The following is a 20,347-nucleotide window of genomic DNA, read 5'->3' as shown; positions in this document are numbered from 1 at the left end:
AAATCTGTGGAATGACTTGAAGACTGCAGTCCACAAATGGTCACCATTAATTTTAACTGAACTTGAAGCAGTTCTCGAAAGAATGGGCAAATATTGTAAAGTCTAGATGCACAAAGTTAGTAGACATATCCTAACAGACTAAAAGTCGTAATGAAAGCAAAAGGTGGTTCAACAAAATACTGATACAAGGGGGTGATCCTTTTTCCAACTCTGTAATTCCAACTTTTTATTTTTTTCAGACATGTTGATGTTATATCTTTCATGTGGATGTTATAAGTTGCACCAAGTAAATACAGCTGGATAAAATAAAAAGTAAAAAGTGTCTGTCTACCATTATGTCTCATTGGATCACCTCATCTCCTCCGAGTCTCCATGGAGTACAACAAGCTCTTCTCTCCCTGTTCTACATGGAAAGGCTGGACACTATTTCTTCACATCTCCAGTCTACTACCCGGTTCTTCTCACGGTGGAAAAATTACATTGAACACTCGTTTTCTCCTGCTGACATTCCATCGATCATGTACCCTTTCAGATATACCGACTGGTACCTCAAACGTAACCTCACAAACTCTTTGGGGAAGCTTAAGCTACCGACCTCCCATCTTTCTACTCACCCCCTCAACGTCGTGCATTTTCCGCCATGAGCCCAGTGGATATCCTTTAGACTGTTCTGGTCATCCCACCGCTTCATAGGCGGTTGATCTTTCTACTCAGCATTCATTTACTTGCACTTATGTTCTGGTCTCCCACAGGTCTACTTTCATTGGGTTATAAGCTTGTCAACTGTTAGTGGTAATTAGGGGTATTTGATATTTTGCTTACTGTGTTTGTCAGTTCCCCCTGCAAAGGAGGTTTACTATACTGTGCGGTAATAGTGATGGCACACAATCCCCCCAACCATCCTCCCCCCCCCCCTCCTCTTCTCTTTTCCCCCCTCTTTTTCTTCTTATCTCTCAGATTACTCTAGTGTTTGGATTTTGTCCTAAGACTTGACATACTAGATACTTGGCATTCATATTTTATGCAATCTGTCAATTGATATGCTTTTTGTAATCTGTTAAACTCTAATAAAAATATATATAAAAAAAAAAAAAAAAAAGTGTCTGTCTTCATTTCAGGCTGCAAAACAATATAATGTGATTATTTTAAAACGGGGACGATTCTTTTCTATAACCACTATATATTAAAATATAAAGGAAGAGGTCAAACCTTAGAAATTTACGCCTTGGTCTAAATGCAAACGAGTCGAGAGAAATATGGAGGCCATTTCAGACGAACAGACCTAAAACTAGTGTGTGGGAAAGGAAGTCTGAACTCATCTCCAAGTCAGTGGATCGGTAAATATTAATATTATTTGGTCTGGTATAGTACAAAGCATAAGGCATCACTTGCTGGTTACACAAACAAAATATATAGAAATTCCTACACTAAAATAGAAATGTAGCATCAATCCAATTTCCCCCATTTCAACTCACTGTATAAATCTGTCTCATCTAGGATTTCAGATTTGATAATTTCTTCAATAACATCTTCCAGGGTAACTATTCCAAGCACCTCATAAAACGGGTCCCCTTCTCCTTCATTGTTCACCCTCTGTACAATCGCCAAGTGAGATTTACCTGCAGGAAGATGGGAAAGATACCATGAGGCATGCTGGGTAAAACACATGGTTTTTCTTTGCATTTTTGGTTAACTTAGGCTTTAAAGTGGTAAAAATTCTAAAACATAAAAAAAAATACTTCAGCTAACTAGTCAAAAAACAGGGTGGTTGAATCTGATTTCTTTTCTGAGGCTTTTCCCCTCTGTTTTCACCTGATCTTGGCAGTAAAACGCCTCCTGTATTACAGTGCCCCCCACTCTGGATGTGGAGGCACTTTTCGACAGTAGCATAGTCTGGGGAGAGGGGACTATTTTATGTACTAGCAAATTTGCATATACTAGCGAATTGAAGCCAAAATCCAGCTCTCACTTTACATGCAGTTACAGCAAATATGTTTTTCCCCTTTTGTGATAAAGGTTTTACATGAATAACTAAAAGCGGACCATTGTAGGCAAACCTGAAATGAAAATGAATTCAGCCATCACATCTAAGGAATTGGTAATCTGTAATATAATAAATGTTTGCTTTTGGGTTTAGTACCAATTTAAATTAAATTAGATCCTATGCTTCTCTGAAGAGCTTCCATGCCTGAATAGCCAGAAAGTGTTAAATGCACTGAAAAAGTCTTAAAGTGGTGTTGCCACCAAAAAAATAAAAGCTGCTTAAAATTCGTAAAAAAAATAAAAAAAAATAATTGGCAAAAAAAAAATTTTTTACTCACCTCTAAACGGTTGCTAGGGGGTCCCTCGTAATCTGCCTTCTTCATTGCCCGGGCTGGTGACATCACTTCCCCTCGCGCCGCACATTCACCTGGGACCGGTCATGTGTCCCAGGTGACTGTATGGCGTATCACGGCGCCCTGCGCCGCTCGCGCATGCGCAGTGGGTGCCCGGCTTTGAAGCCCACAGCCGGGTGCCCACAGTATGCATGACGGCGCCGCGAGCGGAGCGGGGAGCGAGGGGGGGGGGCTTCGTTCCACCGCATCGCTGGACCCTGGGGCAGGTAAGTGTCCGATTATTAAAAGCCAGCAGCTGCAGTATTTGTAGCTGCTGACTTAAATTTTTTTTTTTTTAGGGGGTACCCCACTTTAAATACAATAGTTTTGCTTTACTGAATCAGAGGAGGTGGTCATCCCCAGAGATCCCCAGAGCAGAGACTTTACTTAAAATATCTTGACATTTGTGAGAAGACCACAGTTGGCAGAAAAAACTAAATCAAGCATTCCATCTACAGTACTGTATTTGCTGGCGTATAAGACTACCTTTTACACTTAAAAAAAAATGCCCAAAAATTGGGGGTCGTCTTATACGCCGGGCATACAGGTATACAATGCTGCCCGATGGATGTCAGCCCCCAAATGTCTGCTAATACTGTATGTGGCTTCAGCAACAAACAGTATACGCCGTTGAGCCAATCCCGGCAAGCGATGTATTCTATTAATGAATACAGAGCCTGCTTGGATTGGAGTAACAACCTCTGCCAATCCGAGCAGGCTACATAGAGTAGCCTGCTCGGATTGGCTTTGAGAGAGAGAGAGAAAGAGAGAGAGAGAGAGAGAGAGAGAGAGAGAGAGAGAGAGAGGCAAGGGCTGATGATGCTACAGCCTCTGCCAATCCAAGCAGGCGTTGTATTCATTAAAATAATACACCGCTCACCATACTTCCCTGGGTAAATCCATTCACTGATCTCCTACTACTATACATCCTGCTATTTGCCTTTGAGGTCTCAGGCACCCAAGAGGGACAGGTAAATCTGGGACATATGACAGGGGGGTTATTAAATGCATTTTGGTGGACAATTCCCATAGAATGTGACCCAAAAGTGGTATAGGTTTGGTTAGTGAAAAATTCCACTTTCCAGAGTTGTGGCATTCAATAGATCTGTTTGTGTTATTATTGTTTGATTTACTTTATGACATAACACAGCATGGCGGATGAGTAGTTGGCATTCTTGCTTTGCATTTTTTAATCGTTCTAATGTTTTTTTAAAATGGTGTTGCCTCAGAAGGGGGGTAGTCTTATACCGCGAGTATTGCCCAAAACCTATGTTTTCACTTGAAAAATAGGGGGTCGTCTTATACGCCCAGTCGTCTTATACGCCGGCAAATACGGTATATTGTTGAAGACTACATCCAAGCATGGCAAAACATTCTCTGAATGGCGCCCATGCTGAGCAGCAGACTCCCTGTGTTCACAACACATCAAGCCAGCTTCTCATCATGGGACTCAGAAGCAAGCGTAGATTACTGAAGTAGCTGTGCTGATTTAGTGATTTCCAGCTTCTAGGGGCATCAGCCAGGTATGGTATATAGTTATATTGGTCCTAACTTGAGCGATGTAACTATGTAAAAATATACTATGCCTGAATTTTTGTATTAAAGTGGAAGTAAACGTCCAACATTAAATTTTACCTATAGGCAAGTTTTATTATAGGCTTACCTATAGGTAGTGTAAATATTTAGCTGTTTAGGAGATATTTAGTGCACATGCAGCCAGTGACATCACTGGCGCACGCACTCTGAAGGAACGGTCGTCTGTTCTGTTCCTTCAGAGCCCTGTGCCATTAACAGCGGCTCCCATCCGCATGCATGGGAGTGACGTCATCGCAGGTTCTGCCAGTCATAGAGCCAGAGTCTGCGAACCTGAAAGCAAGATGGGTAAAGATGAAGACGGCCTCCAGGCTTAAGCCTGCTGTTGGCTGAAAATGGATCACAGGAGTGCAGAACGAACTGCACTCCTGTGATTCACAGGCAAAGTACAGCCAAAGCTGGTTTAGCTGTACTTCACCTTTAAGGACAAATGTTTCTAGGATTAAATCTCGAACTATTCCAGACCATCTCCAAAATTCTGGGACATTTATGCTAGGTGGCAACTGGTGTAACCACCATAAACACAAACGCTTTTTACATTTATTTTTTTTGGAAGGGGGGGGGGGGGGGGGGTTGTTTCATTTGTACAACCTTTAAGTAGATTCTATTGTGGTGCCTAACTGTGTAATTGCACTGCTTGCTTAATGAGTCAAGTAAAAATTGTGATAGTAAGTAAAAAAGGGGTGAATTACTATGGCTACACCTAGTTTTACTGACCAAGCTCATTCTTAGTGGCAGCCGCTTTTTTTTTTTTTTTACAAATTCAGAAGTGACTTGGGATAAGGGAGGCATGCATGCCTCATTCCAATATCTCCTTGGTTACCTGAGACTTTCTGCTGCTCAGAAGTGCAGTCTAATCCAAGGTAATTACCAGCAAGCGGTAAAGTTGTAAAGCTTGCTAAATTTATCAGAACAATTTAAGAACTTTGAACACCATCACAGCATTACAGGAAAGATCCCATCAAGCTTACGGATCTTTGCAGCACCATGCCAAGAACTGATAGCCCGGTGTCCCATCTGAATACTCGTGCCATGTATGGCATGGAACCAAAATAGCAGAATTTTGTTTGTTTTTTCGAGCAGAGGACAGAAATAATAAATTTGTCCACAAACCAGACAAAAATAATACTTTGCCAGGCTAATTTAGTGCAAGCATAACATAAATCCAAGAATGAAGAGCTTGCTTTGCAGCTGATATAAACAATAAGGCAGCACAATAAATATCATTTTCTCAGGGTCTGTCGTAAGTGGTTAAAAATTCCTGGTGAATGCTCTTTGCTGAAAGTTGAAATTCTTTAGCTATTCTCAGCTTGTGATCATTTAAAAGGAATTTTCCAAAGCAGGGTCTAATATTAGACTTAAAATGAAGTTTCCATTTCGCTCCAGTTATATTCTCACCAAAGTAACTGCTATATAATCTGATTGTCTTGGAGCCACTAATTTAAATGCAGATAGACATACTTTACATACCAGCTGAGGACCAAGATTTTCTATTGAGGGGAGATCAAGTTTAATTATGGATTCAATAGCGAAGACCACAAATATCTATAATGAAACTTTAAGGCCTGGTTCACACCCTTGCATTATGTGCAGTTTGGAATGCATAAAAAAATCAGGAGTCATAAAATACAATAAATCTAATGAGAATGTTCACCGTGTTCAGAAAAATGAGCCATGCCCCATTATCTGTGAATCTTTATGTGCTGTGATGCCCAAATATATAGTGTAAATTATAAATGCACTACAACAGACATGAAAAAATGCACCAAAATTGAACAAAAGCCAACATAGATAGATGTGAACTCAGCCTTAATGTGTTACTAAACCCAGGATCCTGTATTCACAATATCTGGTATCCCACAGTACACAGAATGTGGAAATGCAATTATTTTAGTAAATATAAAAACTGCTAAATACCTTTCCTCATCAGTAGTATAAAGCAGTCTTGTGACTTGTATCAGTGTCTGGTTAAAAGAAACATATGGGGTTTTTTTTCTTGCCTAGTCATACTTACCTAGGTGGATGCAGCATTAGACCAATGCTGCATCTGTCCCCCGGCATCTTTGCACTGAGAACCGAGCCACCGAACATCGCCGATGGCTGGGTTCTCTCACCTCCCCAAGCAGAGAGCTGCTGACAGTCATCATCTCCTCTGCTCTGCGCCTCCATACTCATTGGAGCGCTGAGCTGTGGAGGGGCGGGGAGCGGCCGCCTCAGTACCTCGCTGAGACACAGACTGCCATCAGTCCAGGCACCTGGCGGATCCAGACTTCCTAAGTCCGGATGACGCGCTGCCTGGACTGATTCCAGTGACGTCAGTGGAGAGCAGACTTCAGAACGCTCTGCACTGAAAATGGGTCACAGGAGTGCAAAATGAATTGCACTCCTGTGACCCATAGGAGAAGCCTAGCCTAAAAGGCTCAGGCTGAACTACTTCTTTAAAGCTTGTAGGAGTAGTTTTCATTTTACTCTGACTATCCTCTGAGGCAGCATGACCCCTGACACTCTGCCTGGACAGTGCTGATTGGTCCTGTGCTGATCACAGAAAAAGAAAAAAATGCTCTAGCAATACACACCAACCTGAGCAGGTGCAGGGTCCGCCCAAGGCTCTGTCTTACCATGAGATGGATTGGGACAGTGGAAGAAGGGGAGGATCAGAGAAGACAGGATCAAACAGCCTTTTTACACAATGTGGAGGATTAACCCCTTAGGTTCCACAGTGAGTATAACAAGCATGTGTTACCAAAAATACAGACTGATTTTACTGTTGTGGGGTAACACTTTAGGCCTGGAATGCATGGGTCAATACCATCCAGTTCAACAGAAATCGCCTGACATTCAGCCCACATCAGAACATCAGTGTACATCAGAATGGGCATGTTGGAAGACATCTGATCAGCACCGGCAGCCAATGGCTGTGAGCACTGACCGGTGTGTTTGAAATGGGCAGAATCAGGAACCCGCATTCTTGTGACTATAGGATTTTACAGTGCCATTGGCAATGAATGCCCCCTTTGCTAGAGTGTTAATATCTTGTTAGCCCATCAGACAGTAATCCCAGTAATCTGATGACTCTTCTTTTATGCCACTGCGATTCTTCTAGACCAGGGTTTCTTAACTAGGTTTCCTTCAGAGGTTGCCAGGGGTTCTCTGATCAATGATCAGTTTCTGCCTCTCAGATAAGTTTCCACTCACATCATTGGTCTTTTTAGCCATCACTAAGGGGGTAATTCTTTCCAATGACTACAAATTCTAGGGAGCATTCTTTCCACTGACCATTAAACTAATGTATCATGAGTAGTAGATCTAGTCATTTTTAGCAGGGGTTCCCTGAGACAGGAAAGTTATTTCAATGGTTCCTCAGTGATAACAAGGTTGAGAAAGGCTGTTCTAGACCAAGGAATCAAGGAAGGTAGGTGGGTAGGATAATACTATAAAAAAATGTGAGCAACCATAGCATGGTATACATACAGCCTCCTTACCTCTGGGCAGTATTGCCATTTCCTCACACCATTTAGATCCATTCTGGAAAGCCATCGAAAGCAATGGATTGCCAAGTGGGAACTCTACTACTGTAAGACATGAGTCCCATATGGGGCCAGTGCCGTGTCCTTTAAAATTCCTAATTACAGAGAACACTGAATATGGATATTATAAATGGCACCCTTCATATCTGTGCTTATTTTAGACTGGGGGTACACATCACATCTACAAAACAAACAGGTTGCTGATGGTTGTTCTACGTTCTGTTTTCTACCTTATCCAGCTCTTCACACAGTGCAATGCAATATTCAAGCACAGTTGGCTGTACCATCCCCATCCAAGTAATGCTACAATATCCCCTGTGAGAGAATTATAAAACTTGGCTTCCCAGGGCAGAGAGCAAGCTGTGGAATTTTAGGGTGTGAATACTTGTATCATTTTATAATATTGCAAGTTATCTACACAGTCAGGAGTCATAATAAAAACTCTCAAAAGGCGTGTATATTGAAACAGTACCATGTAACAAAATCACAATATGTGCCAAAGAGTCTTGGGTTACTACCATAACCTACAATGTGGATATCATTCAAGGCAGTCGGGTTTGCTCCAGATCCAAAGCAGCTGAATGAGCAAAGCCTCATAAAAATAAAATTAAAGTACTGGGGGCAAAAAGAATTGCAAAACAGGCTTGATAGATTTGAAGCCAAACTAAGGAGTGCTTAAAAATACAACCATGCTTCAAGAATTTTTAGCAAGATATTTCAGATTACTCCTTATTTTTATTATATGAATACAAATATGGCCATAACAAAGATAGAATGACATTACTACAAAGTATCTTCTGACTCATAGGATGAGGTTAGTGCAGAGTGTCTATCAATGAAACAAATAATGCATGAGTTTGCTTCCCTCAGTGAGTATTCATCCACCTAGCAAAGGCAAGGGGAGGATAAGTTTCTATTTTTATAAATCTTCTAATTCAGGTGGCAGGAAATTAGAGAAAATAGTGCCGTGGGGTGGGCCATTTGCCGAGGCACTGCTTAGCACTGTGGGATGGGAATGGGTTGTTTGCCATGGCACTGCTTAGCACTGTGGGATGGGAATGGGTTGTTTCCCAGGGAACTACCTAGCAATGTGGGATAGGGATGGGTTGTTTCCAAAAGGCAATGCTTGGCACTGTGGGATGGGTTCTTTGCCAAGGGACTGTTTAGCACTATGGAACAGGAATGGATTGTTTTCTTGAAGCACTGCTTAGCACTGTAGGATGGGGGTGGGTTGTCTGTCAAGGCACTGATTAGCACTCCGAGATTTGGATGGAGTTGTTACAGGAGACACTGCTTAACACAGAGAGATGGGAATGGGTTGTTTGCTGGGGCACTGCTTAGCGCTGTGGGTTAGGGAAGAATAGCTTGCCAAGGCACTGCTTAGCACTGCAGGAAGGGAATGGGTTGTTTGCCATGACATCGCCTAGCACTGTGGGATGGGAATGGGTTGTTTCCCAGGGAACTACCTAGCAATGTGGGATAGGGATGGGTTGTTTCCAAAAGGCAATGCTTGGCACTGTGGGATGGGTTCTTTGCCAAGGGACTGTTTAGCACTATGGAACAGGAATGGATTGTTTTCTTGAGGCACTGCTTAGCACTGTAGGATGGGGGTGGGTTGTCTGTCAAGGCACTGATTAGCACTCCGAGATTTGGATGGAGTTGTTACAGGAGACACTGCTTAACACAGAGAGATGGGAATGGGTTGTTTGCTGGGGCACTGCTTAGCGCTGTGGGTTAGGGAAGAATAGCTTGCCAAGGCACTGCTTAGCACTGCAGGAAGGGAATGGGTTGTTTGCCATGACATCGCCTAGCACTGTGGGATGGGAATGGGTCGTTTCCCAGGGAACTACTTAGCAATGTGGGATAGGGGTGGGTTGTTTCCCAAGGCACTGCTTAGCATTGTGGGATGGAGGTGCGTTGTTTGCCATGGCACTGATTAGCACTGTGGAAAGGGGTTGTTACAGGAAGCACTGCTCAACACAGAGGAATAGGAATGATTTTTTTTGCCGAGGCACTGCTTAGCACTGTGGGTTAGGAATGGGCTGTTTGCTGGGGAACTACTTGACATAGGGATAAGGGTGGGTTGCTTAGCACCATGGGATGGGAATAAGTTGCTTGCTGAGACACTGCTAAGCACTTTGGAATGGGAATGGGTTGTTTGCAAGGGAAATACTTAGCAATGTGGGATTGGGTGGGATGTTTGTAGAGGCACTGTTGGATCAAGCAAAAATACATCAGCTTTGCCATCTTTAATTCAGTTTATAAGGTTTGTTTCTAAAGAAACCTGGGATGACTTTGCTGACCGACATTCTACTGAAAATATTAGTGGCCTGCCTGTCTCTGGCCTTATTATGTTCTAATTCATGACCCAAAAATGCATGAAATGCAATGATAGTTCTGTATTTAAAAATTATATATTGCAGAAGAGCCTACCTGCTAGCAAAGGTTCCCTTTCTTGGTACTTGACTTTGTACCCTATTTTACCAGTTAAAAGCCAAAGTGAAATAAATTTGCTGTAAAAAAAATATTTCTCTATTGTTCATTGACAGACACAGCAGCTCTTCTTGACCTTAGGGTTATAGCACCCCTTCAGGAGAGGACTAGGCAGAAAGTCTTAAAAACAGCAACACTTGCACAGTACCACCCAGGGGGCGGTCCTACTGGCTATAACTCCTCACACTGCATCCAACAGCTCAGTTTTTTCTGCCTAGTGTAGGAGAAGGACCTGGCTCCCGGTGGGGCCATTGGTCCTGGGAATTTCTATTTTTTTTCTGCATTTTTGATTCCTGTGATCTACAATCAACAGCCGGGCTGGGTGACAGGCTGGATAACATAGATCCTTGTTGTCTCTACAGCCTGGCCATTGAGCATGAGCAGGCCCTAGCTATGTGCTGGGTCGGCCACGCCATACCCCGTCTAATCCAGGGGCGGTTGTGAGCTATATGCTCCGGGACACACATATGACCGGGCTACTGCTGTCTGCATCAGTGTGCCGTGGCCAGCAGCCACCCCGTACTGCTCGGGTGATGGGTCTGTCTGTGGAATGCGTCCAGCAGTCCCTGCAGGAGGGGTAAGTATGGTTCCATCTGTCTCAGCAGGATGCAGCAGCTTCGCATTCCCAGGGAGGTCGACTACGGGGTCTCTCACTCTCCCTTTCTTCTCTCCCTGTCCCTTCCCTCCTCTCCATGCTATGGGCCGCTGTTTGACTGGGCACATGGGGGTGTGGTGCATGTACCTGGCCGGGGGTCCTCCGGGGGGCTATGGGTCCTGTTTCTGGGCCACAGTGGGGTGTTTGTGCTGTGTGAGACATGTGGGGAGGCCGCCGCACATTCTGCGGCCATTTTCCTGAGGCCCCATCCATTTTTTGTAGCCACAGCCAGTTTTTTGCCTTTCAGCCATTTTCTAGTAGTTCGTGGCCATTTTCTTGGTGCCCTCAGACATTTTTGCTGAGGCAGCCATTGTCTAGTAGCCTCAGGTAGTTTTGCCTCTAGCACTGGGTGCTTGTTTCCTTCTAGAACAGCGCGCTTTCCACACAGACACTTAGTGGATGACACAGGGGTGAGCGGCGGCAGCAGCGCAGTACCTGGGTCAGGGCAGTGAGTCCTGCGGGGGGCCCCTCAGTCTGTGGCAGCTAGGATGGTGGACTTTTTGCGTGACTTGCCTTAGGTCCCAAAGTGATGAAAGGTGAGTGTGGGTCAGCATGGCGTCTCTTCCCCAGACAGCCCTGTTATTGCAACTGGCTCCCCTGCACCTGCGGTGCCTATGGACACTCTGTGGGCGGTCCTGGAGGCCTTTGTTGTCAGGGTGGAAGTGGCGCGTGGGCGCAAGCGGGGTAACTCCCCCCACCATCTTTTGGGGAAAGCTCCGATTCACACTTGTGCCCCGCTGCGACAGGTGGCCCCTGTTCTGATTTATCAGAGGATGCGGACCAGGATCGTTCGGACAGTGAGGAAGACTCAGTGTCCGGGCGCTTGTAGGAGCACTTATTACAGCGGTGCGGGATACCCTAAACATGGAGGAGACGGCAGGGGCATCTACAGAGGTGTCGGTCCCTTTTAGGTCCCACAAGCCAGCCCACACAGCTAAGGTGTTTCCTTACCCAACTTATTTTTATACGTTTATTTACAAGGAGTGGGGAAAACTGCAGTGGGTCTTTTCAGTCCCAAAACGCATGGTGGTTTGAGGAGAGTCTCCTGAAAAAATGGACATCTCCACCGATTGTTGACCCCCCCCCCCCCCCCCGGTTTCCAGGTTAAATAAGGTAATCACAATTCCGGTGGAAGGACCCTGCCGACAGAAGGGCCGAGGCGGATGCCCGGTCCATGTTTACCATGGTGGGATCAGCATTGCGGCTAGTGTGTCACGGCCCTGGTGTCGCAGACACTAACTGAATGGGCTAAATTGTTGCACGATGAATTGGAGAAGCAACAGGATTCCCCGGCCTGTGTGGAGCTGGCGGACCAGTTAGTGCACGGCCTTAAGTATGTCTGTGATGCGGCTTTAGATCCTGCCCCCTTGCTCTCTAGAGCCTCAGTATCAGTAGTGCTACGTCGCCTGATTTGGCTGAAATGCTGGTCTGCGGACCAGGCATCTAAGAAAGCACTGGCGGACTTGCCGTTCCAGGGTGAGAGGCAATTTGGAGCCTCGCTGGATTATATTATTAATAATGTTACTGGGGGTAAGAGTACGTTACTCCCACAGTCCAGGAAAGGGAAGAAGCCACGCCGTAGGCAAGGGCCCTCCTTTTCCGCTCAGAAGTGGATTTTTTCTCCGCCCGGGTCAGCAGGTCAGCATTCCCAGTCTCACAAGGTGCCTGCTGAGGGACAAAAGGGTCTCTGGTTTCACAAGCCAAACAAGCCTGTGAGCAAATCTGTTACCACATGGAGGTTTGCCCCCGTCCGACTCTCGGGTAGGGGGGGTCCTCTTCGAGAGTTTGCAGCCCGGTGGACCTCCCTACTTTCCGACCAGTAGGTCCGCAAACTGGTTTCCTCAGGGTACAAGAGTTTCTTTCTTGTCCGCCAAACAGATTTTTTCCCTCCAACCTTCATCTTCTTCTGGTTCGTCGGGAGGCCCTGTTTGGGGTTGATAGTACCTGCACCGACGCCGGAAAGGTTTCAGGGATTCTACTCCAATCTGTTTGTAGTCCCTGAGTTTGGAGATGGCGGCCTTGTCTTGCAAGTCTCCTTACTTGATCCTCCACAAGGATAAGGCGGTGCTGCGGCAGCAGCCTTCGTTTCTTCCAAAGGTTGTTTCGGCCTTTCAGCTAAATGTGGACATTGTGCTTCTGTCCTCGGCCGTCACACCCCAAAGAGGTGGCTTTGCATTCCTTGGACTTGGTCCGGGCTCTGCGGGTGTATCTGTCTGCTACTACTCTTTTCCGAGGTTGCACTCGCTCTTTGTATCGGTGGCTGGTCCGAAGAAGGGACTGACGGTCTCATCGGCAGACAGACTGTAGTTCAGGTCTATGCCATAAAGGGACGGGCGCCCCCCTTTCCTGTCACGGCACATTCTACCAGGGCAATTGGTGCCTCTTGGGCTTTCCAACATCAAGCGTCCGTTTCCCAGGTGTGTAAGCCGACAACCTGGTCTTCCGTTCACACTAAATTTTACAAGGTTGATGTGAGCGCATCTGATGCTTGCTTTGGCCGCAAGGTTTTGCAGGCGGCTGCTTTAAGTTTGCAACTCCTCCATTGAGGAGCTCTGGTTATGGGTGGATTGTTGTTTGCTGTTCCCACCCCTCGTTTCTTTGACACTGCTTGATGATGTCCCTAAGGTCAATAAGAGCTGCTGTGTCCATCAACGATAGAGAAAATAAGATTTTTGTACTCACCATAAAATCCCTTTCTCTGAAGTTCATTGACAGACACAGCACCCACCCCTCCTATTTATGTTTGTACTGCTTTTGACGAATTGAGCTGCTGGATGCATTGTGAAGAGTTATAGCCAGTAGGACAGACCTCTGGGCGGTTCTGTGCAAGTGTTGCTATTTTTAACACATTCTGCCTAGTCCTCTCCTAAAGAGGCGATATAACCTTAAGGTCAAGAAGAGCTGCTGTGCCCATCAATGAACTTCAGAGAAAGGGATTTTATGGTGAGTACAAGAATCCTATTTTTTCAAAGAAAGACACCAGTAGTGGGGACTACCGGACTAATCCCAGCAGTCCTGGGTTTTTCTGTACAGCAGCTGCAGTGTTCAGCACTATTTAAGCCCACATTGGGGAGTTTTATTGAAGAAATTAGCTCAAATTGGCCTACTTTACCTTATTGAAGCAATTGTCAGCAACAAACTAAATACCAAAACAAGAATAAGGGTGCAGTGGAAATGTCAGCATATTTTTTTAACCCTAACCAATTCCCTATCAAATGCCTATAAATAGTCAGAAAAAGCAGCGTAGGCCTGACTGCTTTGGTAGTCAACCTGGAAAGTATGTCACCCAGGAAAGATCACTACAGGATATTTGACCTTTCTGAATTTTCTATGAACCCATCTCTGCTATTGCTATTCTTTTGTAAACAGCATAGTAAATATCAGTGGGTATGAAGTAAAGCGTTCCAAGAGAGACTCAGGTGACTTAATATACACAGCTTAGAAGGGTGTAAAAGAGGGGCATGTGATGGAAACATTTAAGTACATTAAAAGGTTTAACAGGTTATTTTCCAGAACAAAGAAAATTAGAGTGCCAGACATGTAAGACTGAGCATCCTAGTAGGAGTTATATACAAAATACATTGTGTACAGCTAAGTATTTTAAGGTGTCAGATGCAACTTTTTAAAATCTGCTCTCTCCTGCTCCTTGTCATTTACGCAGTCAAGGTCATTTGCTTAAAAGGAAAAGCCACCAACATCTTAGAAAGGTGCATTCCCTTGAAGTGAATGGACATTCAGAAGTGTGCCAGAAAAAAAAAAAAAAGGGAAGAGAAGAGGTATTAAAAAAAAAAAAAGCAAAAGCAAAACAAAACACTACCGCACACTACCTGGCCAGCTGCTGGAAGATCTCCAGGTTTCAGCATGCTCTATTGCAGGGGTCTCCAAACTTTCTAAACAAAGGTCCAGTTTACTGTCCTTAAGACTTTAGGGGGGCCATTCGGCGTATAAAAAGTCTCACCATCAGTGGGGGAAAAAATGCCCTATCATTTGTTTCAGGGGAAGTAATTGTGCATCATCTTTGGTGTGAGTGGGGGGGGGTTGTGCCCCATTCGTTGTGTCACTGGGAAGAGTTGTACCCCATTATTGGTGTCATTGGGCCCAACTGTTTGTGTCATTGGGAGGAATTGTGCCCCACCATTGGTGTCATTATACCCAATTGTGTCATTGGGAGAGATTGTGCCCTATCGATGGTGGGAGGAAAAGTGCCCCATCATTGGGCGTCATTGGACCCAGTTGGTCTCATTGGGAGGAATAGTGCCTCATCATTGGGTGTCATTGGTCCCCATTGTTGACGTCAGTCAGAAAACTTGTGCCCCATCATTGGTATTAGTGGGCGGTTCCCCTTCATTGCCGTCTTTGGGGGGGAATTATGCCCCCCATAGGTCGGGTAAAAGCAAGCAAAGGGTGGGGGCATGGCCTGGAGAGTGATGGAGTAGGTCGTGGATTGTGAGAGCTCCGCTTGCTAACTATCCTATATACTATCCTGATCGCTAAAATCGTGGATATATTTCCCTGCTTAGCCTCCTCTGGGTCCCGGGATTCGGATGGAACATGTCTCCACCCAAGACAAACATGGAGACTGCTAATCAGCTAGCGAAATACCACTAGCAAGACACCTCGCGGCCAATACTGCATTACCTGGTACTCTTATGGCTAAGATTGATGAAGTTAAAATCAACGTCCCACGTATCTGCTGGGTTTTCTCCAAGCTGAAAGACAGGGTTACCGAGACTGAAACCTGCATAGGTAGAGGGGAGGACATCCTGCATCCATTACGGCATACCACTGAATCGGTGCAGGGGTAAATACAGCAACTGCATGCACACCAAGATGACATGGAGAATCGCCTTTGTCGCTGCAACCTCCAGTTCATTGGGGTCCCCAAGAAGGCAGAAGGGAATGACCCGGCCGAATTCCTTGAGAACCTCCTCATTAAGGCCTATGGCAGGGATGCCTTCTCCATAATGTTTGCGGTAGAACGAGCACAACGCATACTGGCAAGACCTTCCCCAAAGGGAGCAGCCCCTCGTACATTTATAGCCCAATTTCTTAACTTTCAGGACAGGGATAGAATTCTACGTCTCACTAGAGAAAAAGGCAACATCCCTGTGGGAAATGTTTAAGTTGTGGTTTTCACAGATTTTTCTAATAACGGTACAGAGATGGAGATCCCAGTTTCAAGATGTCAAACGCTGCATGTGCACCTTGCAACTCAAGTATGCCATGCTGTTCCCTGCCAGGCTGCGGTTGGAAGAGGATAGTTGGGTAAAATTCTTTGAGGACCCAGCCATGGCCTCTGTGTGGCTGGACCAATGTGGATGCCCTGCTTAGCTGCCCGATCGCTCTGGTGCCTCTGAGAGTACAGCTTGTATGATCACCTAGCGTTTTTCTTTCTTGTGTTGGAGCCCGAATTTTTGTTGAAAATGCAACTTGCCTATGGGGGGGATCTGCGCCTCAAATGGCCACTGACTCAAATCCCTCCATATGCTTAACCATCTGGATAATAAACTTGCACACTCCTGGTGCTTCCGCTCCCTCAATACCTGCTGTGTCTAGAGAAGACCCTGATGACAGGCAATTTCTACCCCGCTACCCTGTTTTGATGCAAATGGTCCCCATGGAAAGAATTTTATGGGGGACTGAACTCCCTCCATTACCTTATCACGCACTGTGCAGTGAAAAGTTGCCCCCATAGTAATGCTTTTTTGCTTTTTCCCTATAATGGGGTTTAGAGTTCAGTTCCTTTTGTAACTATAATTGGATTACACATAAGGATTTACGTTGGTACATTATATATTGCTTGGTACAATGCATACTGTTAAAGGTTTCTAGCAGTAGCCCTGCTGCTGCCCTTCTGGTCTGATTGGCAAAATATCCTTTCACATAGTGCCCATATCTCCAATGCCCTTTTAAGTTTCTGATATGGAATATGTGGGAGGGCACCAAAATTAAGCGTACAGCAGCCCTCACATTCCTTAAATTGCAAAATGCAGACGTTCTGGTCCTGGTAGAGACCCATGTTAAGGGACACATACAGGCTGCCCTAAACCGCCCGTGGATAGGATGGGCCTATCATAGCACATATCTGTCTAGAGGGGTTTCTATCCTCATTGCTAAATCTACTCTTTTGAGCGGATTTCCGTACTGCTGGACCGACAGGGCAGATAACTGTTCATACATGCTACACTGTGTGGGACCCCCCTTTTGATACAGCTTGTCATATCTCACCTCCATACAGCTCGGAAGTAGTTACGGAGGGACTAGCCTTTATGGCTCGGTGCCTGACAATCCCAGGTGTGTGGATGGGCAATTTTAACATGACCATGATCCCTGCTCTGGATCGTCCAGTACAGGATGAGGCACATGGCACTGTACCACAGCATACCCAGTTGTACCACACACTGACTTAATTTGCAATGATTCATGTTTGGAGGTACCAAAACCCTATCACTAGAGCATATACATGTCACTCTACTAGCCACAACACAATGGGAGTTATTTACGAAAGGCAAATTCACTTTGCAGTGAAAGTACACTTGGAAGTGCAGTCGCACTAAATCTAAGGGGTAGATCTGAAATGAGTGGAAGCTCTGCTGATTTTATCATCCTATCATGTGCAAGCTAAAATGCTGTTGTTTTTTTAATTTTTCTTGCATGTCCCCCCTCGGATCTACAGCAACTTCACTTTCAAGTGCACTTGCAGTGCAAAGTGGAGTTGCCTTTAGTAAAAAAAAAAAAAAAAAAAAAAAAAAAAAAAAACAACAACATGGTCTCAAACAGATTTTATATTTCTTTCCAAGGCACTTCTACCCAAAGTGAAAGGGACGGGCTCTGATCCTAGAGCCTTGTCTGACCACTCCCCCTGCTGGATGACGGTGTCATTACTAGTGTCGTCCCCCACCCCCATGTGGTGACTCAATCCCTATTGGCTGTCTATACTGCCTGAACGCAATACTATAGCTAGGGAAATTCATTTTTTTCTATGATGATAATCAAAACTCCTCTACATATAATATAGCGTGGCATTCATTTAAAATATATGCGCATAGGATCATATCCACATAGATAAATAGGCTCAAACGTTCATCCAAGCTTATACTACAGCTGTCATCAGACAAATTACAAGAACAGGAAAAGGCGTTCAATACCCACCCCTCTCTTGAAAATCTTGACAGAGTTAAGCTACAAGTGGCACTGTCACACAGCTGTATACAGAGAAGGCCAGACAGCACTTATTCTTTGTAAACAGCGGGTGTTTGAACATGGGGCACGATCAGCGAAACTGTTGGTGGACCTAGCCCACTTGGATAATAAATCGCCAGTGGTAGTTTCCCTAATGGATTCAGATGACACTACCTTCACTGATCCCCCCCAAGTAGTGGTCAAATACAAAAACGTGCTAGAAGCGCAGATAACTATTGGTGACATTACAGGTCTTGATGGATTACCCCTAGAATTGTACACTACCTTTTCAGAAATACTAATTTCCAAACTGAAGCCCTGTACCAATTTATTTTTGATCAGGGAATACTCCCATCCTCAGTGCAGGAAGCTCAAATCATAGTTCTCCCTAAACTGGGTAAGGATCCACACTACCCTGAATCATACCGCCATATCTCTTGTTGCAAGCTGACATAAAAATACTGGCCAAAATTCTCGCTTCCCGATTAAATAAAGTCATACTCTCACTAATCCACCCCGACCAAACCGGATTTATGGTGGGGAAAAACACTGCTATGAACATCAGGCGATTGTTCATGCACATTCAGGCCTCTCATGAAAACTCTGAAACTCGGGTGATGGTGGCTTTAGATACAGCGTCGAATGGGAATGCCGACATAGATTTGGATTCAGGCCCAACTTCATTAAATGGGTACAGCCCCTATGCCAATCACCTATAGCCTGGGTGTACGTTAACGGATGGCTATCTGATCATTTCCCCCTTTCCCCTCTACTGTATGCCCTGGCAGCCAAACCACTGGCCATTGCAGTCAGGGCAGAGCCAAAAATATCAGGCCTTTGAATAGGTACCATTTTAGAAAAAATAGGCTTATATGTAGACAACACCATTCTTTACTTAGCTGACCAGAGACAAGCTGCACTGGAGATTATAGAGAATTTGGGAAAATTCTCTGGATTGCACATTAACTGGAATAAATCCCAAATTCTTCCCTTGGATCAATTCCCTCCACCCCCATACTCAATTATGATGAGCTAGAGTATCAACAATTAAATATTTGGGAGTGGTGGTTACAAGGAGTCTTAGGGATTATATTCCTCTTAACACAGAACCTTTAATTACCTTAAAGCTAAAACACAAAAAACATGGGCTAGATTACCATCGGGTGTAATGGGGCGTATAAGTTTAATCAAGATGATTCTTCTGCCCAAGATTCTATATATGTTGTGGCATTCCCCTTTCTATATCCCCCTAAAATTCTTTAAGAAGATCTATTTTGAATTATTTTGTTTGGGCACATAGTAGACAGAAACTAGCTTGGCCTATCCTTAAAAGTCTTACGTCCATGGGCGGAACCTCAAGATTATTACTTAGCCTCTCAATTGTCCCATTTTTATTATTTCAATACAACCAAGCTACAGAGATTTAGATCTCTGCTTTGCACTGGCTCCGGCCATCCAGCCTATACTCCTATTTAAGTCATTCTATGAGGGGTGCTTCCCACAGTGTGGAATGTACAAGACCAGTGGGATAGAGGACATAGTGGCCACTGGTCTTGTAAACAGGATGTGAGGGAGATTTACCAAGGAGGACTGTGCATTGTAATAAATTATTTAAAGATATGGAAGCAACTGCATACATACATTATAACATTACAACCAGAGGTTCAACTTTTAAATTTGGAATTCCAAGAGAGTGATTCTTCCTTTACAGACCAAATCCAATATAAAATCAATTTTCCTGCCCCCAACCCCAGCTTCACAAAAACAAACATTTTGCCCATTCTTCTATGCGAAATAGCTCAAGCGCTGTCAGATTGGCTGGAGAGCGTCTATGAACAGCAGACTGTCCCTGCTGAAAAAAAGCATCCCCACAACATGATGATGCTACCACCAAGTTTCTCGTGTGTTCAGGGTGATGTGCAGTGTTAGTTTTCCACCACACATAGCGTTTTGCTATTAGGCCAAAAAGTTAAATTTTGGTCTCATCTGACCAGAGCACCTTCTTCCATATTGTTTGCTGTGTGTCCCACATGGCTTCTTTACAAACTGCTAATGGGAATTCTTATGGCTTTCATTCAAAAATGGCTTGCCACTCTTCCATAAAGGCCAGATTTGTGGAGAGCATGACTAATAGTTGTCCTGTGGACAGATTCTGCCACCTGAGCTGTGGATCTCTGCTGCTCCTCCAGTGTTACCATGGGCATCTTGGCTGCTTCTCTAATGAATGCTCTCTTGCCCAGCCTGTCAGTTTAGGTCGATGTCGTGTCTTGGTAGGTTTGCAATTGTGCCAAGCTCTCCATTTTGGATGATTGAACAGTGAGATTTTTAAAGCTTGGGATATTTTTTTATAACCTAACCCTGCTTTAAACCTCTCCACAACTTTATCACTGACACGTCTGGTGTGTTCCTTGGCCTTCATGATGCCGTTTGTGCACTAAGGTTCTCTAACAAACCTCTCAGGGCTTCACAGAACAGCTGCATTTATACAGAGATTAAATTACACACAGGTGGACTCTACTAAC

At 44.7% G+C, this 20,347-nt stretch overlaps 1 protein-coding gene across 3 annotated transcripts in view; it reads right to left on the bottom strand.

Moving 5' to 3' along the window:
- The window catches only part of CNNM2 (cyclin and CBS domain divalent metal cation transport mediator 2), a 200,575-nt gene that overhangs the window by 56,557 nt on the left and 123,671 nt on the right, over positions 1-20,347 (bottom strand). For 2 of the 3 annotated variants that reach the window (XM_077455285.1, XM_077455284.1), the window contains exon 2: positions 1,476-1,619. The exons of the other annotated variant lie outside the window; for it this stretch is intronic. In XM_077455285.1, coding sequence (XP_077311411.1) covers positions 1,476-1,619 — 144 coding nt within the window. The remainder of the gene's footprint in view (positions 1-1,475; positions 1,620-20,347) is intronic. 3 annotated transcript variants of the gene reach the window in all.

Source organism: Lithobates pipiens, unplaced genomic scaffold, assembly GCF_037356315.1.
Source record: "Lithobates pipiens isolate NorthernLeopardFrog02 unplaced genomic scaffold, aLitPip1_a1.2 Scaffold_25, whole genome shotgun sequence".
NCBI lineage: Eukaryota > Metazoa > Chordata > Amphibia > Anura > Ranidae > Lithobates > Lithobates pipiens.
Note: the sequence above shows the minus strand (reverse complement) of the source record. Positions and strands in the feature narration are given on the sequence as shown.